General features: G+C 34.3%; 1 protein-coding gene across 2 annotated transcripts in view; it reads right to left on the reverse strand.

The window, feature by feature from the left end:
• Positions 1-18,951, reverse strand: part of LACE1 (lactation elevated 1) — a 199,784-nt gene that overhangs the window by 90,035 nt on the left and 90,798 nt on the right. For both annotated transcript variants that reach the window (XR_001918535.1, XM_005684597.3), the window contains exon 7: positions 15,247-15,305. Coding sequence is in view for 1 of the 2 variants with exons in the window: in XM_005684597.3 (XP_005684654.1) it covers positions 15,247-15,305 (59 nt within the window). In the remaining variant the exon portion in view is untranslated. The remainder of the gene's footprint in view (positions 1-15,246; positions 15,306-18,951) is intronic.

Consider the following 18,951-nt stretch of genomic DNA (forward strand, 5'->3'; position numbering starts at 1 on the left):
GTTCTAGCAGTAAGATACTACCTCAGCTTCTGGTTGCCAGGGAAAGCTGCTATCTATACTATATTTCAAAAGGATAACTCTTGTTGGCCAGTTTTGTTTTAATTTCAGCACTTTGAAATAAAACACATCCCACTCTCTCCTGGCCTGGAAGGTTTCTGCTGAAAAATCTGCTAATAGCCTTACAGAGGTTCCCCTAATAAGACACAAGTTTCTTTTCTTTTGCAGCCTTTAAAATCCTCTCTGACTTTTGACTGTTTTATTATAAGGTGTCTTGGGGAGGATTCTTTAAGTTGAGATTGTTTGATGACCTAGAAGCTTCATGAATCTGGATATATAAATCTCTCCCCAGAATTGGGAAGTTCTTAGTCATTATTTCTTTAAATAAACTTTCTACTCCCTTTCCCTCTCTTCTTCTTCTGGAACCCCAATAATTCAGATTCTTTTGAAGGTATCTCATAGATTATGTAGTCTTTCTTTTCTTTATTCTCCTCCAACTGAATAATTTTAAAGTTCCTGTCTTCAATCTCACTGATTCTTCTCCTTGATCAGTGTAATACTGAATGTTCTCTATCGCATGTTTTTTCATTTCATTCATTGTATTCTTCAGTTTCACAATTTCTGCTTGCTTCTTTTCTATGACTTTTATCTCTTTGTTAAACTTTTCACTTTATGCATTTTTTTCTTGATTTTGTTGAATTATCTTTGTGTGTGCTTTCTTATAGCTACTGAATTTCCTTAAAACAACTATTTTAAATTCTTTACGGGGTAAATCTCATACCTCCATATCTCTGGGATCAGTTATTGGATGATTTCTGTGATCCTTTCGTGTCACACTTCCTTGACTTTTTATGTTCCCTGATGTTTTGTGCTGTCTTCACATTTTAAGTAGCAGTCATCTCCTCAGCCTCACTGCTCAGTCATGTCTCTTTGTAACCCCACGGACTATACAGTCCATAGAATTCTCTAGGCCAAAATACTGGAGTGGGTACCCTTTACCTTCTCCAGGGGATCTTCCCAACCCAGGGATCGAACCCAGGTCTCCCGCATTGCAGGAAGATTCTTTACCAGTTGAGCCACAAGGGCCACCCAAGAATACTGGAGTGGGTAACCTATCCCTTCTCCAGTGAAGCAGTCATTTCCTCTGCTGCTGCTGCGTCGCTTCAGTCGTGTCCGACTCTGTGTGACCCCATAGACAGCAGCCCACCAGGCTCCCCCATCCCTGGGATTCTCCAGGCAAGAACACTGGAGTGGGTCAGCATTTCCTCCTCCAATGCATGAAAATGAAAAGTGAAAATGAAATCGCTCAGTCATGTCCAACTCTTAGCGACCCCATGGACTGCAGCCTACTGGGCTCCTCCATCCATGGGATTTTCCAGGCAAGAGTACTGGAGTGGGGTGCCATTGCCTTCTCCAGTCATCTCCTCTAGTGTTTACTAATTGCTTTAAGGAAAGAAATATCTTCCATCAGCCCTAGTAGAGATGTCGACGCTTTCTCAGATCTTCTAAGGCTACAGGGCTTCCCTGATAGCTCAGTTGGTAAAGAATCCGCCTGCAACACAGGAGACCCTGATTCGATTCCTGGGTCAGGAAGATCTGCTGGCGAAGGGATAGGCTACACACGCCAGTATTCCTGGACTTCCCTGTGGCTCAGCTGGTGAAGAATCTACCCGCAATGCAGGAGACCTGGGTTCGATCCCTGGGTTGGGAAGATCCACCATAGAAGGGAAAGGGTACCCACTCTAGTATTCTGGCCTGGAGAATCCCATAGACTGTATATAGTCCATGAGGTTGCAAAGAGTCAGAAAAGACTGAGCAACTTTCACTTCACTCACTACTTGATGATTCTTGCTCCCTCTTGTGGAAGAATTCTTAAGCTTGTATGCCCTCTCTGGATCCTGTAATACACCAAGCCTAGTGCTGACAGCCTCCCTTCTGTTTTTCCAAAGATAAGACTAAAGCTCAAATTTGTGGTCTTTCCCTGGCCCACATTTTCAGGCTGATTTTCTGAACATGCTCACAAAACATCTGCCAAAGCTCTCTCTCACTAGCAACATTAGGGGCACTCACAGGGCACCTGTCTCAGAGTTGGGGGGTGGGATAAGAGGAGGCACATAAAACCCTGAGGGTGACTAGGGCCATGTGAGGGGGATGTGTGGGCAAGGTGCCCCCATAGCTGACAGACAAGCTTCTTAAAAGCGTCCATGAAGTAGTTAGTAGAATCTTCCTTCCTAGAATCCTATCTGCTGCTCTCTCAGCCTCTTCCCATGCTCCAGGCACACAGCTCACATCCAAGATCATCTCTCCTGGCCCCACGCTGTGCTGCCTGCGGGAGAGTGATGTGGATAAAAAGTCAAAGTATTTCTCTTACCCTCTCCAATGAATCCAAAGTCTTATTTGTTTTTGCTCCAACAGTGTGCTGGGACTTCTCCACTAACAATCTGGACATCCATAAAAGCTCTCCCTTGTTCTTGGGTGATTGTTTAAGATAGTGTGTCCAGGGGCTCCCAGAACATGGTCAGGATGGCTAGAGCTGGTTCATGGCCACTGTAGGGTCCACAGCAAAGATAGAGGTCTATATATGTGTTTCCTGACAGATGGGTGGGCACTGTCCTCCCAGGTCCCTTGGTGTATGGTGCTGAATCTCACAAAGTTACTTTTGTCTGTGGATGGATGCCAAATTATTGGCGGTGGAGGGGGTAACATGAACACAAGGTCTCTTATTTAGCCTTGGTGCTAATGTCAATTCTCCACATTCCATTTTTAAGAGTGGTTACTCCTGAGGAGGAAAGTAGTAATGAGGTCAGGGTGGAAGGTGGGAGAAAATGGGGAGAGAGTAGTGAAGGGGGAGATTTCAATATGTAGGACATATATATACATATATATATACACACACACTAAACTGATGTTTGGACTTTTTAACTTAACACATTCACTTATCTTTCATGAAATTGTATAAAAGGAAAGATCTTACAGAATTCCATGTATTGTGCCCAAATAGTGGTGCCTGGAAAAAGCTGATAGCTATCTTACTGAAATCATAGCTATTATACATTTCCAGCTTTGTCATAACAAACAGAATTTTAATTAATATTCCATTGTTCTCCCACTATTTACTTTATCCAAGAAAACCAGAGTTCTCATTCTAGAAGTTAAAAAAAGAAAATCATAAGAATGACATACAACAGACTAGAAAAAGTCGATGCCTATACCTCTTGAGAATCCTTTTTTTTTTTTTTTACTTTATTTTACTTTACAATACTGTATTGGTTTTGCCATACATCAACATGAATCCGCCACGGGTGTACTTGGGAATCCTTTTTATAAGCATGCGAAGTGAAAGTCGTTCAGTCATGTCTGACTCTTTGCGACCCCATGGACTATGCAGTGCATGGAATTCTCTAGGCCAGAATACTGGAGTGGATAGCCTTTCCCTTCTCCAGGGGATCTTCCCAATCCAGGGATCAAACCCAGGTCTCCTGCATTCCAGGCAGATTCTCTTTACCAGCTGAGCCACAAGCAATGCTTGCTACCAAATACAAACTGCAGCTCCTATAAGCTTTCATTTTCTCCCACAAAAAGGAACTGTGTAATACATTCATTCCCAGGTGAACAGGAACTTCCCACTATATATGCAGTTTTGCAAACTCTATTTTTTCAAATTGAATAAATTTATCCACAATATTTTTCCTTCTCCTAAACAAATAATCAGAGGTAAATAACTTTTCTATCACAAAATATATAACTGCACTATAAATATGCAAAGTCCATAATGTATATAATTCATTCACACTATAATCACAACTTCCAGAATAATAAGAAAAATGAAACCTCAATAATATATTTCTATTTTCAGAGAGTTCACTATTAAGACTTTTAGTAACCAGGGCAGCATTTACAAATATTCTAAACTCTGGTTCTGCTCTTTCCTCATTGTATTTGCTCAACTTTTTGTCACTTCACTGTTCATTAGCACTTTTATTTGAAGATGAAAAGAGGAAGGGAAAGAAGACAAATGCAATCTTTCAGCTTATTCTTATCACTGATAAAAGATCTGAAGAGTAAATTTTAAGCTATTAGCTAAAACAATATTGAGATATCACTATATTTAATTTATCATTGCATATAACCAAAGGTAGATTAGTAAGGTAAATTACACTTTTATAAAGGATAAAAAGTACCTTATTGATAAAAGCAACTGAGAATATAATTAATTCTACCCAATGACAGTAAGATTTTAATATATAAATATAATGAATATATAATGTTAATACATACACACACACACACACACAGTGCAACATGGTTTGGAAGAAAGAACTCTCAATAAAAAGCAGGAAACCTAAACTTGGCTCTGCCAGTAGCTGGGTGATCTTAGGCATGAGTCAGTTACTTCCACTGCACCACAAGGTGGTAAGATAAATGTTTCTCCTTCAAACTGACACCCTGTATGTACACACACATATACAGGCTTTTATTTACGGGCAAGGCGGGTACTCACTAGCTCATACCAGTATGACAGGACTGACTGTTCATAGGCCAGCGCCTGTTCTGATTGGTCTATCAGTGCTGTACCAGTTGTTAAACAGTGTGAATTATCATCCTATTTACAACCAACCCCAAATTACAAAATGTCTAACATGTATATCCCTGCGTTTGCAGTCTGCCTTCCACACACAATGAGGATATTCCAAAGTTAAACAGGCCCTCCTTAACCTCCAGTTAAAATTTAAGAGCACAATTCCTTTCCTACTCCCTTTCTCCTCTCTCAAAAAGAGTTTCTGTACATTTTCTGTTCTGTATTTCTCATCTCTCACTGCTGCTGCTGCCAAGCCGCTTCAGTCGTGTCCGACTCTGTGCGACCCCAGAGATGGCAGTCTATCAGGCTCCCCCGTCCCTGGGATTCTCCAGGTAGAACACTGGAGTGGGTTGCCATTTCCTTCTCCAATGCATGAAAGTGAAAAGTGAAAGTGAAGTCGCTCAGTCGTGTCCGACCCTCAGCGACCCCATGGACTGCAGCCCACCAGGCTCCTCCATCCATGGGAGTTTCCAGACAAGAGTACTGGAGTGGGTTGCCATTGCCTTCTCCCTACTCATACCTTATTTAGTTCCATGCCAAGTAACTTCCCACATACACTGAAACTATTTTTAGCTTTCCTCATCTGCTTTCACCTTCTCCCTTCTAAACCTTGTGCAGTTTTCTCAAGAAAGCCTCTACTGCATTCCAATTAGAGCAAGATAATATCATAAGTGTGATTATTAAACTAATAATGATGGTAGTGATACATCCAAATAGAGAAATTAAAAGGCCAAACACACAATACAAAAAACAAAACACAAAGAAAGCAAAACAAGTTTTTAAAAAAATTTTAAAGGCAAAACAAAGCTCCAGTTTCACTGACCTTCTGAAATTTGTAGACACTTAAAAGGAGTCCATTCAAAATTGACATAAATTTCCATTTCATTCACTCATCCCCCATAATTACCAGCAGTATAGAAGGTAGAAAACTTATTTAGAATTTGTGGCTTTATTTTCATACACTGTTGTTTTATGTAACTGTTAACATTATAATCTCCCAACATACAGTTAATCATTCTTCACTCATTTTGTACTGTAGCATGCTATTTTTCCTATAATTATTTGTTGGTGTTTCTAATTCCTTGACTAGAATTTGACTGATTTCCTTGATGGCAGGATTCATCTCAGGACAATATTCCTCACTGCAACTCCAGTGACTACGCACTATTAAGTGCATGTCAAAATCTAAATATTGTTATCTTCTATTTTATCTTACAAAGGTGTAATATTTGAGCTTCTTGGGGAATCACACTTCTGTAGACTAGCTAGCTTAGGACCTGAAACTTGCCCAGTCAGTGACAGAGTCAGGTTCACAATAGACAGCCTTCTCAATCCATTGTTTTTTCTGTTATATCATGGAAACCATGTAAATATGTGACATGACTACATGGTTTCTTCTACTTTCAGTTTTAAGAGTTTTAATAATTTAAGTTATTTTAGACATTATGCCAGAGTTTATTCAGTTGATGAGCTATATCTTTATAATCTATGAAACCCAGGAATTATTATTCATTCACTATTGGCTGAGGAATACACTAAAAGGACTTCCACATGTCTTTAGAAACAAATTACAAAATTTACATTTAATAACCACAAAAACAAATTGAACACTAACCACAGATATTAAGGGTACATTCTAATTACACATTAAGAAGTCTTTTCTATTAAGTCTAATTTCAGTGCCAATCTACATTTTGTTCTTATTAATTTTATGTGTTTGTCTGTATATTCATTGTCTCAATAACCTACATATACTAGTTAACACCAACTTAAAAATGGGAGGTATAGATCAGTTACTACAATCAGTAGTAAATAAATATATAAAGTATTTTGGACCAAGCACCCCTGAAATACTGTAATTTTGAGAAAGAAGCTAAACTTACTATAGCAGAAAAAGATTTCTTGGATATCTTGAAGGCTTAAAAACTTGGCCAAACTATTGTTCAATATGTACACAGTTTGCGTCTTCATGCTTAGATGTTGTTGAAACAGCAGACTTAAAAGAAATAATGTCAATGAATCCTACCAAGCACTACACATGACCTCTGGGGTAATTAGCAATCATTCAAAAGCAACAAGACTAAAATGTTCTATTCTTTATTACTGTCAGCTCTTATCTTGATCAGCATTTTAATAAAGATGGTTCGTTTCTAAGACAGTTTCATGAATCAGTCATAATTACATTCTGACATGCAGTGAATAGTAAAGCAAAACTAAATATCACTTCATCAACCTTTCTAACCTTTATGCAAGTATTAACTGTAAATAATTTTTACACAATCCTACAACAGAAAATCTGCATATTTCTTAGCTTTGTACATACTTTACCCCAAATGAATTTCCTGTGACCTATACCTGAAAAACACAATCAGCCATAATTATCTAGTTTTGTGAGATGTTCAGGTGTTGCCTTTCAGAGTTCAAATCAACTTCAAGTATAAAAGGCTACTTTATTCTACAAATGGCACAATATGCAAAATGGGTTAAGTAGCCAAAGCATCTCAGAGCATTGTGGCTTGAAAGAAGTCTATCCAGAATCAAAATGTCAGAACAAAAATACACTAAAGCAAAGCAGTACTTATAAAAATAGATTCATAGATTACATATTAAGAAATGGATCACTGACAACTACTGCAGAAAATCTTTTAAATAAAATATGTTAAAAGAAGGATATTAATTGGAAGGAAATCTGAGCACTGAAGTATCTGAAGGGCAAATTTTTAAAAAATACAATTCCAAAAGAGCTGGTGAACAGGGTAAAAATTAATCAGAAATATAGACTTAGAGATACTACTCTGATATTGCAGATAATATGCAAAGTGTTTTAGCCACCCCCACCAAATACATAATTTACACTAGAGTTCTGAAATAGCTAATCTCTCTTTTTGCTGAGGACTAATTTTTAAAAATATTTTAGATAGTCAACGTAATATAGGTCAGCTACCTGAATAAATTGTTACTACATTTTAGATGATGTACTGTCTCAAGTCTTAGAAAATTTGAAAATAAATGCAATGCTTTCTCAAGGATATTTCTTGTGTTTCCAGCAGTAGATATAGAGTATCCATACAGAACCAGATTCCCAAACCTGGCTTTCCAATAAGTACCTCAAGTTAAGTAAAGTTTATGGTAAATCTACTGAGTGACATTTTTAAACCAAACTGATTTCCATTTAAAAACTTAACTACAGGGGAAAAGAAACATAGGTATCATTTTACTTTGTGTAATTTCAATTTGAAAAGTAAGTTCTTTTGAAAGTCAATTTAAAATCACTAATATGTTTTCTCATATTATAAAGCAGCCTCACTAGAATGTTACCAATATGAGGGGAAAAGTAATATAATAAGCATCTTTTATACATGGAATTAAAAACAAAAAAATAAGTCTTTAATGTAATAATTTTTGTTTGACTCTTCATTTTCTTGATCATTATTCCTCTCTCTTATTGGAGCCACAAGCAAAGAAGAGAAGAGAAGTTTTGATTCAAGAAAACAGATTTCCCAGAAAGGAAAAAAAAATGAGATTAAGATTTGAACAAAAGCTAAAGATGGCTTCCTCTGAGCACTGATGAGGTCTGCCGCTACCTCATTACTAACAACTGAAAACTTGGGATGCATTTTGTTTCAAGAGAATCCAAAAGTCCTTGCTATAAAGCAGACAGGGGAGTGCGAATCCATTCACTCTTTCTGTATCACCACCATTATGTAAGCAGTATAAAACACTGCCTTTATGCTGCCAAGCCACAATGACTCTTCCTACATCAAAGGATTTTCACCACTAGGGTTTTTTCTTCAAAATTTATTCAAGCTAAGGGCAGAGAGACAACAATTCATACACGCTAATTACGTCTAATTATCTATTCCCTTTTCTGACCAGCTCTGGCCAGTGTTATTTGCTATCTGGATTTCTCACAACCTCCCTTTGCCCTGTCCATCCAGCCCAACAGTGAAGGCTTTGAAGAAAACAGTCATGGCTTTTTAGAGTTTTCTCAATATAGAGTTCAAGCAAATTAAATAATTATTCTGTTAGTTTTGACACATTTATGCGTTAAATATGAGGACCTCTTGGTTAATTTGGCAAATTCCTCACATCTCTTCATGGTTGGAATCATAGTAACACCCTCTCTTACAGGAGCTTCTCCTCAGGCTTTCTTTTCATGATCTAAATGAAATGTTTATTGGATTAAAGTTCTTCTCTGCAGACCTCCATGGTGGCCTATGACAAAGAGCTTAAAAGTTCTATTAATTGGCTTGAGTCTTCAGGGAGGGGAAAGGGAGAATTTTATTTCACATTACATCACTAGCCAAGAAAATTGCCACATGTAATTAAACTAATTTGTCTCATGAGTCAAAGAAACAACTAATTCATATTTAAGACACACTTCCCTTAAACCATTTTCGTCATCAAAGAATTGATTTCTTGTAATTTAACCAAAAATAACTATTTATTATTCTGAGAAGAGAATTCAAGACCTAAACAGGACGTGTTTTACATATAAGCAATAGCTTGCTATATTCCAGCTTGACATAAATATGTAGATATATATATTTTATACATAATTATACAGATACCAATATATATTTAAATATTTCATGGGAAATCATTATTCTCATTTTATATAAGACATTTATGGGAAATCATATTTTAAAAGGCATACACCCCAAGTTACGCTTACATAGGTAGGCTCAGACTAATAGAAGGTATACATTCTGGTATGAAGATGGACAAGAATTACATTTTAAGTCCTATAACAACAATTTTTATTCTAGATACTTATTAATTTCATGGACACAGCACAAAACACTACTACATGTAAAGCTTAGTGCTTATACTGAAGCCAATTTTTAAAAAATATTTTTCCTCAAATATGTATAAAATAGGTTTATAAAAATATCTCAGGTAATTTACATACTTTATTTGCCTCAAACTTGGTAATTATAGGAATATTTTACAAGCCAAATAGTAAGTTTTATACCTTAAAATATTAAATACTAAAATTCAAATGAATACTTCAGTGATTTGTAAGGGAAAGCCAAAATTCTTTTCACTTTTGGAGTTCAGTTTACTACTTTTGTTGTTTTTTGTTTCTTTCCATATTAAGCATTAAAAAGCCAACTCATAAGTAAAGACATTATCACACTAACAAAGGGTTAATCCTTGCTAGGCTGACTCAGGTGACAACACAGTAGAGGTCAGTGGGGCTGACACTGACCTCAAAGGCTGATTCTGATTATTTAGCCCTGTGAAAGCTCCAGTATTGAAAGTGGTAATGAACAAACTGACAAATCAATTTCACCAATGAAATGAAAATTGTGGCAGGAAAAAAATGCAAACATACACTTAGCAAGTCTACAAATCCTAATGCAGGTGGCTGAACAAAGGCTGAACACTGAAGCACTTTATATAAGGGTTATACACAATTTTGCTAGTTTATAACTAGAGATCACACCGTGGTAATAGCCTCAAAGAGTTCACAGTAGGTATAAAATCCCTCAGAAAAAATTCCTCAGGAAACAAAAACACAAATGCTAGTACATAGCTAAATTTATTTTAAGTTTTAAATAAAGGATGCATAACAGCTTAGAAACATTAACAACTAAGTAGAAGAAATGAAGTCGTTGCTTGAACATTAAACAAATATTATAAAAATCGTAATAATAACAAAACTATTACTACCTTAGATTACAAAGTATTTTTATGTACTGCATATTTCAACTCAACAAATGTTAAACTAAAGCAGATTATGATGTTTTCCAAAGGGGCAACTCTTCATCAGGAAAGGGAAAATTCACATTTATAAGTGTTAATGTTAGTATCTTGTTTTTTTCTAATTTCTTCATCTGACACTCATCAAAGAGAAAATTATACTGTTGAATCCCTTGCTGGTTATTTCTGATCAACTTACAGTTATCATTTCAATAATCTATTAATCATCTAACTCACTTGATTTTAAACAGAAATAAAAAACTTAAGAAATAGTTTTCTAAAATGTTACTATCAATGAGAGTTAAAGTGCTATATTATTGACAATAGAATCTATCACCCTGTGGCAAAAACACTACATTTTTATATTCCATAAGAATATCTCCCAAGGGGAATTATTTTAGATTTGTCCATACTGTTAAATGAAATAAGCAAATCATAAAAAGAAAGTTAATGAAATTCACATGGAGATTTTTTTTAACTCTAAAAATTATGATAGCATTTATCTTTTTCAGGACTCATTACAGAATGAATCAAACAAAATGGTTGATGTGGGTGTAAGTGATGGAGTGAACAGAGAGATTTTTTTTAACCCAAACAGAAAACATCCTCCAAAATATGATAGAGTGCAAGATTTGACCAAATGGGAAGAGCAGTGTTTGCCAGGCAATCCATTTATCAAGGAGGCCAATAATAGTCTAGATGAAATTAACCCAAGAAACTTTCTTAGGACCAAAATATCAATTGGTCCCCGTTTTCTTTTAACCTCAGTAGTTTCAAATAATGCATGCAATGCAGTGAGATTATGTTTAAAGTAAGACATTATTCTTTTTAAATGTATACAACAGAAGACATTCTAAAAAAGCTGATATTTCTCAGGTTACCAAATTATTTGAGGCTAAAGCTGGACCACTCTCTTGCCTTTAGTTCATCAAGCATTCTCCCTTCAGTCAACTGCTTATCCAGCAAGTTCTCAAAATGTCACCTTCTCCAAGACCTACTAATGAATCTGCGCTGACACACGTTTTCCACCATATAAAACAAGTTTATAGAAAACAAGTGCTATTTAGTGTTATTTTTAACAGTTGTTTGTCTCTCTGTCCTTTGTATATTGCATAGATTAGTGGTAAAAAAAATTCTTTAAAGAGCCAGAGAGTAAACATTTCAGGCTTTAAAGACCATACATCTCTGCCACAATTACACAACTCTGCAACGACAGTGGGAAAATAGAAATAGATAACATATAAAGAAATGCGCATTAACCTTTTCAATAAAACTTTATTTACCAAAACAGGTAAAAGCGAGATTTGACCACTGTCTGTATTTTATTAACCGCTGGTATAGATTATCAGTCTAGTCTAAAATACTGCAGTGCAGAGACTGAGACTATATCTGTTCACGTACTTAAAAAGAATTGCCTAGGTTTTATTAAAATCACAACAAAGATTCTTCAAGAATAAATCATCAAAATCAGAATATTAAGTGACATGAAGTTTCAAGGAGGCACAATAATCATAATATTAACCATCCTTTTATATAAATAAGGAAATGTTAACTGCCAAAATGTTTTTTTTTATATACTTACATACAATACAAAACATACTCTGCTTTTATTTTGGGCAAAGGGAATCTGAGTTTTAAATAAAATCCCAAACCTCAAACAGAAGAACAGTAGTTACTATTCTATGAAAATTCAATGAGCTAAGTATTAAGCACAACATTTTTAATCTATGTAATTTTCATGCTTTTCCCATGTGCTTTTTCCTCTATGTTGAATGCCTTTTCGTGCTTTGTCTGGTAACTAATTTTTCATAACCTGCTCTTTGGAAATACTCCTGACATGTGCCATGTCCTCTACTCAAACTGCTAGTGTGGGCTGAGGTCTCTCTTTTATACTCTGCATTCTGTAGTTAACTTAATTACAGAAGTTCACACATGAAATGAAAAAAAACCAACTTTATTGTCTGATTGTAGACAATACCCAAGCCACTAATTAATCAAATTCAGTGACTACCACCAATATATTCTTACCATAATATCTCCATTAATAAGTTATTATTTTTTACTGGTAAGGAAAAATCTTAGTTTGGTCAGGAAGCTTCACGAGAATTGCAATTTTTGAATTACCATATATCCAAAAATACACATTTTGGGCTTGGATTTTCATTACAGTGCAGTTGACAAGAGGGCACATCTATTCTTTTTCAATTTAGTGAAAACTATTCTACACTATTCCAGAACCAACTTTAGGTGAAAAAGTCTCAGCCCAGCTTGATTTTTTTTCCCATTGGTTCTTCTTCTATATCATTGTAGGATTCTCTATCCTTTTAGTTTTACACCAGAAAAGCACATTATTCTATTTTATCTTTCTGTTTTCTTTTTTAGAAATACAAATTATGTGAATATTTGATCTGTTGTCTAAGTTTCCATACTAACACCTTCTCTGTAATAGTTTTTAATTTCTGACTATTTTGGCTTCATTTTGTGTGATTTCTTTTCATAAGTCCGATCTCTATCACTGGTTTTATTTTCAGTAGTGTTGATTCATTGACTTACTTTTAGTAAGATGCTTTTCACTTTTTAATGGGCCTGCCTTCAGTCTTTTCTTAGCTCTGCCAGCTTATTTTTCATCTAATCTTACAGTTTTTCATCTCTGGTTTCTTATTTCATTGGTACCATAACTTTAGTTTCTTTTAAAATATAGCAAAGTTTTAACTGAAAAAAATCTCCCATTTCCTGGGATAATTCTTCTAAAGCAAGTTTTCATGTTTTTTTACTTGTTTAGTTCATGCCTACCTCTCCCCCATCTATTCCTGATACTTCCTTCTTATTGCTGCCATTTCATTTTTTTAATAGTCTCTGCATGGAACCCATGTTCAGTTTATTTTACCTTCTGCTGATTTCTCAGTTTTGAATATGGGTAGTCTTATTCAGGTCTGCTGACTTTCTAGGAAGGGTGGGTAAAAATATACTTACACTAAAAAGTTTTTATTATAAAAATAATTCAATATCATTCCAGAAATCTTTGAAAGGTCTAAAACAGATAATTTTAATCATCTACAATCTTATCATTCAGAAAAAAAGTTCTGTTTACATTTCGGGATATTTATTTTCAGTATTTTCTATGTATGTATATTATTTCCAAGAAGACTAATAGATATACTTACATTGTATTTTTCCACTCATATTATCCTTGAGCATTATTCTACATTATCACACTATTTTTGAAAATGTCATTCTAAATAACTATACTATATCCCCTCATGTGACTATACTATAACTTACTTAACAAATCCTCTAAACATGGGAGAGAAAGACATTCCCATCACTGCTTTCTTTTTTCTTTGTTTTTACAGTTATGCCATTTATATTTTTGTATCTATGGAAAAATATGGCTCTGAGTTTCCAAATAACAAAAAGAAAAAAAAATTAAGGGTAGGAAGGAATTAAATTCAACCTGGCCAATTTTTGTTGCCTATTAGCAATGATATGTTAAAATATCACAAAAACTAAGGTTTGGGGTTTTAAAAAATGTACAGCTACAAAGATGTCTGAGAACCTTTTAATTTGTTACATTCTGTGAGTCTTCTCTTTATACTTTGTGTGTTTTATGCTACATGAAGAAACTATTTTTAGCATCTATTTTTCTTAGCTTCCCTGTTTATGTTTTGGTATCTACATACACCACGTTACTTTAGATTTCTAGGTGGAGAAAATACTGCAAATCTACCTTCTCCTCAAATATAAAATAAGAATATAAAGGGGAAAAAATTACTAACAGCATAAATCTTCAAAAAGTACTTTTTCCTACATCTATAAGTATCTCAGAAAAAATAAAATCCTCTGGGAGCCTAAAACTGGTCAAGGAAACAGATGTTTGGATAGCACAGGGAATAAAGTTTGGCACTAACAATAACACTAACAATAGCTCCCACTGAAGTATATTTCAAAAAGATTGCCTGACTACATCTTCAAAATATTTGAAGATAAATGTTTTTACTCCTCCTTCTTGGTAAGAATTTTTGAGTTTTATGTCTTTAAAAAAAATACAGTTCTATCCTTTCTTTGGATATGCTTTTACGGACAGTGAAAAATGTGCCTGAGAATTACAGGAATTATATTTGGGCATATGTGCTTCTTTCTGATACTTATCACATTCTGCTTTGTGTTAGAGGTATTTGGGTACACAGTATATACCCAACTAGATTATAAATGACTTGCAAGAAACACAACTTACTTAATGATTATATTATCCATTATACCTAATGTAGTACTTTGCACATAGTAGGTTCCCAATAAATATTGGTAGAATGATTATTAAATAATTACATTAAACAAAAAATAAAAATAAAAAAAATTTTTTAAATAATTACATTAAACATTATTTAAATTAACAGTAAAAAAGGTGGCTACTTTATTCTTAATCATATTGTAATGAAGACTATTTTAAACTCTTTGCAGTGATGATACACACAAACATTTAAACTATGTGCCTCAACTTGATATAATTTCATGATAACTTGATGGCAATCACATTTAAATATATTAGAATATTTTTGTAATAATGCTACTCTAAAATAGCAACTTTAATAGCTGGGAAAACATGTTAATGGCCATTAACCAGAAGGAAACAAGGAACATTAAATATTTTTTCAGAAACCAATGTATAAGTTCAAACATTCCACTATAATATATATGAGCAAACCTCAATTTAAAATTCATAAAATGCAAACTATCAAATGTTTCAGCTAGACAATAGTTTATACCATATTTTGCAATTTTTCCTGCATACAAATTGATGAATACTATATAAAAAAGATTTCTTTCTTCTTTAGTATCTTTAACTATTACTATAAACATCAAAATAAACTCTACTTGTATACAAGACTATAGTGATCCTGTAAAAGTCCTTGATTACCAATCAATATGATATTAGTCACTAAAGACAAGTAAGTGATTTTTCTTACCTTCAGGACAGCTATGAATGGGACAAAATTAGCTCTTTGGAGTCCATTTTTATAGAGATCTGAAAGAAAAAATTAGTATTAGTTTTTCACTTGGCCTAAATCATGTTAGGTTATATTTTAGCCTAGCAAATAAAGCTTTCTACTGATGAAAAAGATAAAGAAGTGAAGGAGAATAAAAATAACCAAAATTCGTCTCTATTCTGGTACTATACAAAATTTATTATGTTCTTAATAATAAAATAAAAAATTAACAATCACAGAAAGAACATCAAAAGACCTTCGACCAAATTAGCTTTAAACTATAATAAAATGCAAGCAAAAAATCTGGAAGATATCACAAATTATCCTACATCAATAACTCAATGTAAAAAGATGATCTATTTAAAATTATTAATATTTGAACACCTAGATTCTATCAGGAAACAAATTATATCCCCCTTACCTCACCCATAATAAAAGTTCTCAGTACAGAAAACTGTGTAATACAGTGCCTTTTAAGAAAACACACCAATAGATGGAACTGTGTATGTATTTGTGTCAGTCATATATTCACCATCAAAGTAAGTAACATTAGGGACACTCTGCTTTAAAAGAAACTACCTAACGACTTCCTTGGTGGTACAGTGGTTAAGAATCTGCCTTCCAATGTAGGGTATGCAGGTTCAATCCCTGGTCAGGGAACTAAGATTCCACATACCACAGGGCAACTGAGCCTGCGTGCCACAACTAGAGAACCTGCATGCCATAACTCTGAGCCCACGTGCTACAACCACAGAAAAGCCTGTGCACTACAATGAAGACCCAGCACAGCAAAAATCGAAGGAAAAAAGAAACTACCTAAAGATTAAAACTCCATTCTTAATAGACTCTAAATTTAACAAAGTTCTATATCATCAACAGGTAGTTTTTGCTATCTTAGAATGGTGCTTTATATATGTGCCACGGTATATGCTCATACACATATACACACACATAAACACACACTATTAAGGGCCAGTAAGTAGGAATGAGGAAACAAATTTTAAGCTTCACATACTTTTTGTTAAAAATGGAGACTTGGAATATTTTTTCAGAAGGTTGAAATTTTATTGCATATTAAACATTCCTTTTACGAAATTCCCTGGCAGTCCAGTGGTTAAGACCCTATGCTCTCACTGCCGAGGGCCCAAGTTCAGTCCCTGGTAGGGGAACTAAGATCCCACAAGCTGCATGGCACAGCCAAACTAAATAAAGCACTCCTTTTAAAAGTCAACTCTATAAAGTAATAAGATTTAAAAAATAAAAAAGTATAAAAATAACAGTAAAGTCTTCCAAATGATAAAAATTACAAGTTAATGTCTCAATTTTCCTTTTTAAGTATTGCATTATGGGCTCCTTTCTATATTTTCTTGTTTAAAGAAAATCTGATAACTAAGATTTCAACTGCCTCACTTATTTCTGGAAATAAAATATGGTCATTAGAAAATGTTTATTCTCTTTAGAAAATATTCATCATAACATCATTATAGCGAAGAAAGTATTTGCATAAGCTCTTTGGTTAATTAAGGACTATAGGCTTTAAATTCAGCTACATTTAAAATTTTTATAGTGATATTACAAAAAGTAAGATAATGCTAGCCAGACTGTTAGGATCTCAAAATTCAAAATGAGATCTTTTTTTCCTATAATCAATACCTCAAATGAGTAAAATGGGTAAAATGTAGGAAATGGGTTTAAAATAAAATGTTTTCATAGTCTTCCCTAATTATAAAATTGCTAGGGAATGTGCATAAAAATATTGCTATATGATAAAGAGTCAACGGTCATGATTGCCAGTAAGTAGTAAAAATCAAAAATGAAATAATTTTTAAACACACACAATGTTTACAGCAGCTCTATCATAACAGCTAGAAACTGTAGCTTTATCTGAAACAGCCAAAAACTGGAAGGAATCCAGATGGCCATCACTAGGTGAATGGACAAATTGTGGCACGTCTGCATAGTGAAACAGTACTCAGCAATAAAAAAGACAAACCATTTATGCATACCAAAAAATAGATGGATCTTAAAATAAGTATACTGAGTGAAGGAAGTAAAAAGAGTACCAGAATGTGTGATCCCATGTACAAAAACTCTACAGAAAGCTGACTCATCTATAGCAATAGAAAGCAAATCAGTTTTCTTGAGAAGGGACAGATTGGGACAGCGATGGCAGGGAGAGATGAAAAAAGGAAGGAGGAACACTGGGGATGTGATGGAAATGTTAACTATATTGATTATGGTGGTGATTTCACAAATGTATACCTATGTCACTATTATTGTATTGAAAGTGAAAGTGAAGTCGCTCAGCAGTGTCCAACTCTTTGCGACCCCATAGACTGTACCCTACCAGGCTCCTCCGTCCATGGGATTTTCCAGGCAAGAGTACTGGAGTGGATTACCATTTCCTTCTCCAGAGGATCTTCCCAACCCACGGCTCAAACCCAGGTCTCCCGCATTGTAGACAGACGCTTTACCGTCTGAGCCACCAGGAAAGTCCTCAATTATTATATTATTATTGTAATATTGTATTATTATTGTATCCTTTAAAAACATGCCATTTATTGTATGCCAGTTATGACTTAATAAGCTCTTCAAAAATTTATTAGGGAAAGAAACATACACAACACTAGTGAATATTAAAAAAATGAAATGTTACAGAATTAAAATCAAAATATTACACTAATGAAAGTTTATCTATGTTAAGTATTTTTTGGCTTTTGGTCTTACGAAATATCTTTTTGAATGGACATATAGGGTACACCCTAAGATGTAGTTTCTGGAGGAGGGCAAGGCAACCCACTCCAGTATTCTTGCCTGGAGAATTCCATGGACAGAGGACCCTGGCAGGCCACAGTCCACAGTCCTGGGGTCACAAAGTGTCGGGACACAACTGAAGCAACTTAGCATGCATTCATGCAAGATGCAGTTTAATAGGCATGCACCATTCAGAAGGTTAATGGCAATGAGAAATGTAAAGGCCCACTTGTAATATTCTTGATTAAAAGATTTCCACTGAGCTAAATTAAAGTACAATAATAATGCCTTTAAATCTTGAGATTAAAGTTTTAAAGGTTTAACTTTAAAAAAATCAGCCTTTAAAAGGATATATAATTCAAACTTCATGATCTGGGAAGTATTTTCTAAACAAAATTCTAAACAGAATTCATTTGGCTTGAAAACCTTTAGGTTTTTATAGGACACTTAAGTGAAAAAGGACTGTACTTGTTAAACTGAAGAGTTTTTTGCAATTCAAATATTATGCTAATTATCAATACAATAGATACATCTCTTGAAATGTTATTTAGCTACCAGAATTTTAAATATTTAGTTGTTTAATATTATTTTTCTTAGACATAAAGATTTTATAATACATTTAAATCAACATTTGTCATTATTTACTAAAGAGCATTTTAAAATTCAACAGAAGTTCTTGCCTACAATTTTTAAATGATCACTAACCAGAGCTAAATGAGCACTTGGTCTTACAAGACAGAGTACTGAAATCATGGGACATTCATTTTTTGAGAATGGTATAAGGACCTCTACATTCTCCACAGTGAATAACTGTAATAATACTTACAGATGAAATACATGCAAAGAGGACTTTTAAAGTAATTACAAGGATCTACATAAATACTTTGGAGATGCCCACAGACATGTAGATCTTTTCCTTAAAATCCAGTG

This window comes from Capra hircus, chromosome 9 (genome assembly GCF_001704415.2).
Source record: "Capra hircus breed San Clemente chromosome 9, ASM170441v1, whole genome shotgun sequence".
Taxonomy (NCBI): domain Eukaryota; kingdom Metazoa; phylum Chordata; class Mammalia; order Artiodactyla; family Bovidae; genus Capra; species Capra hircus.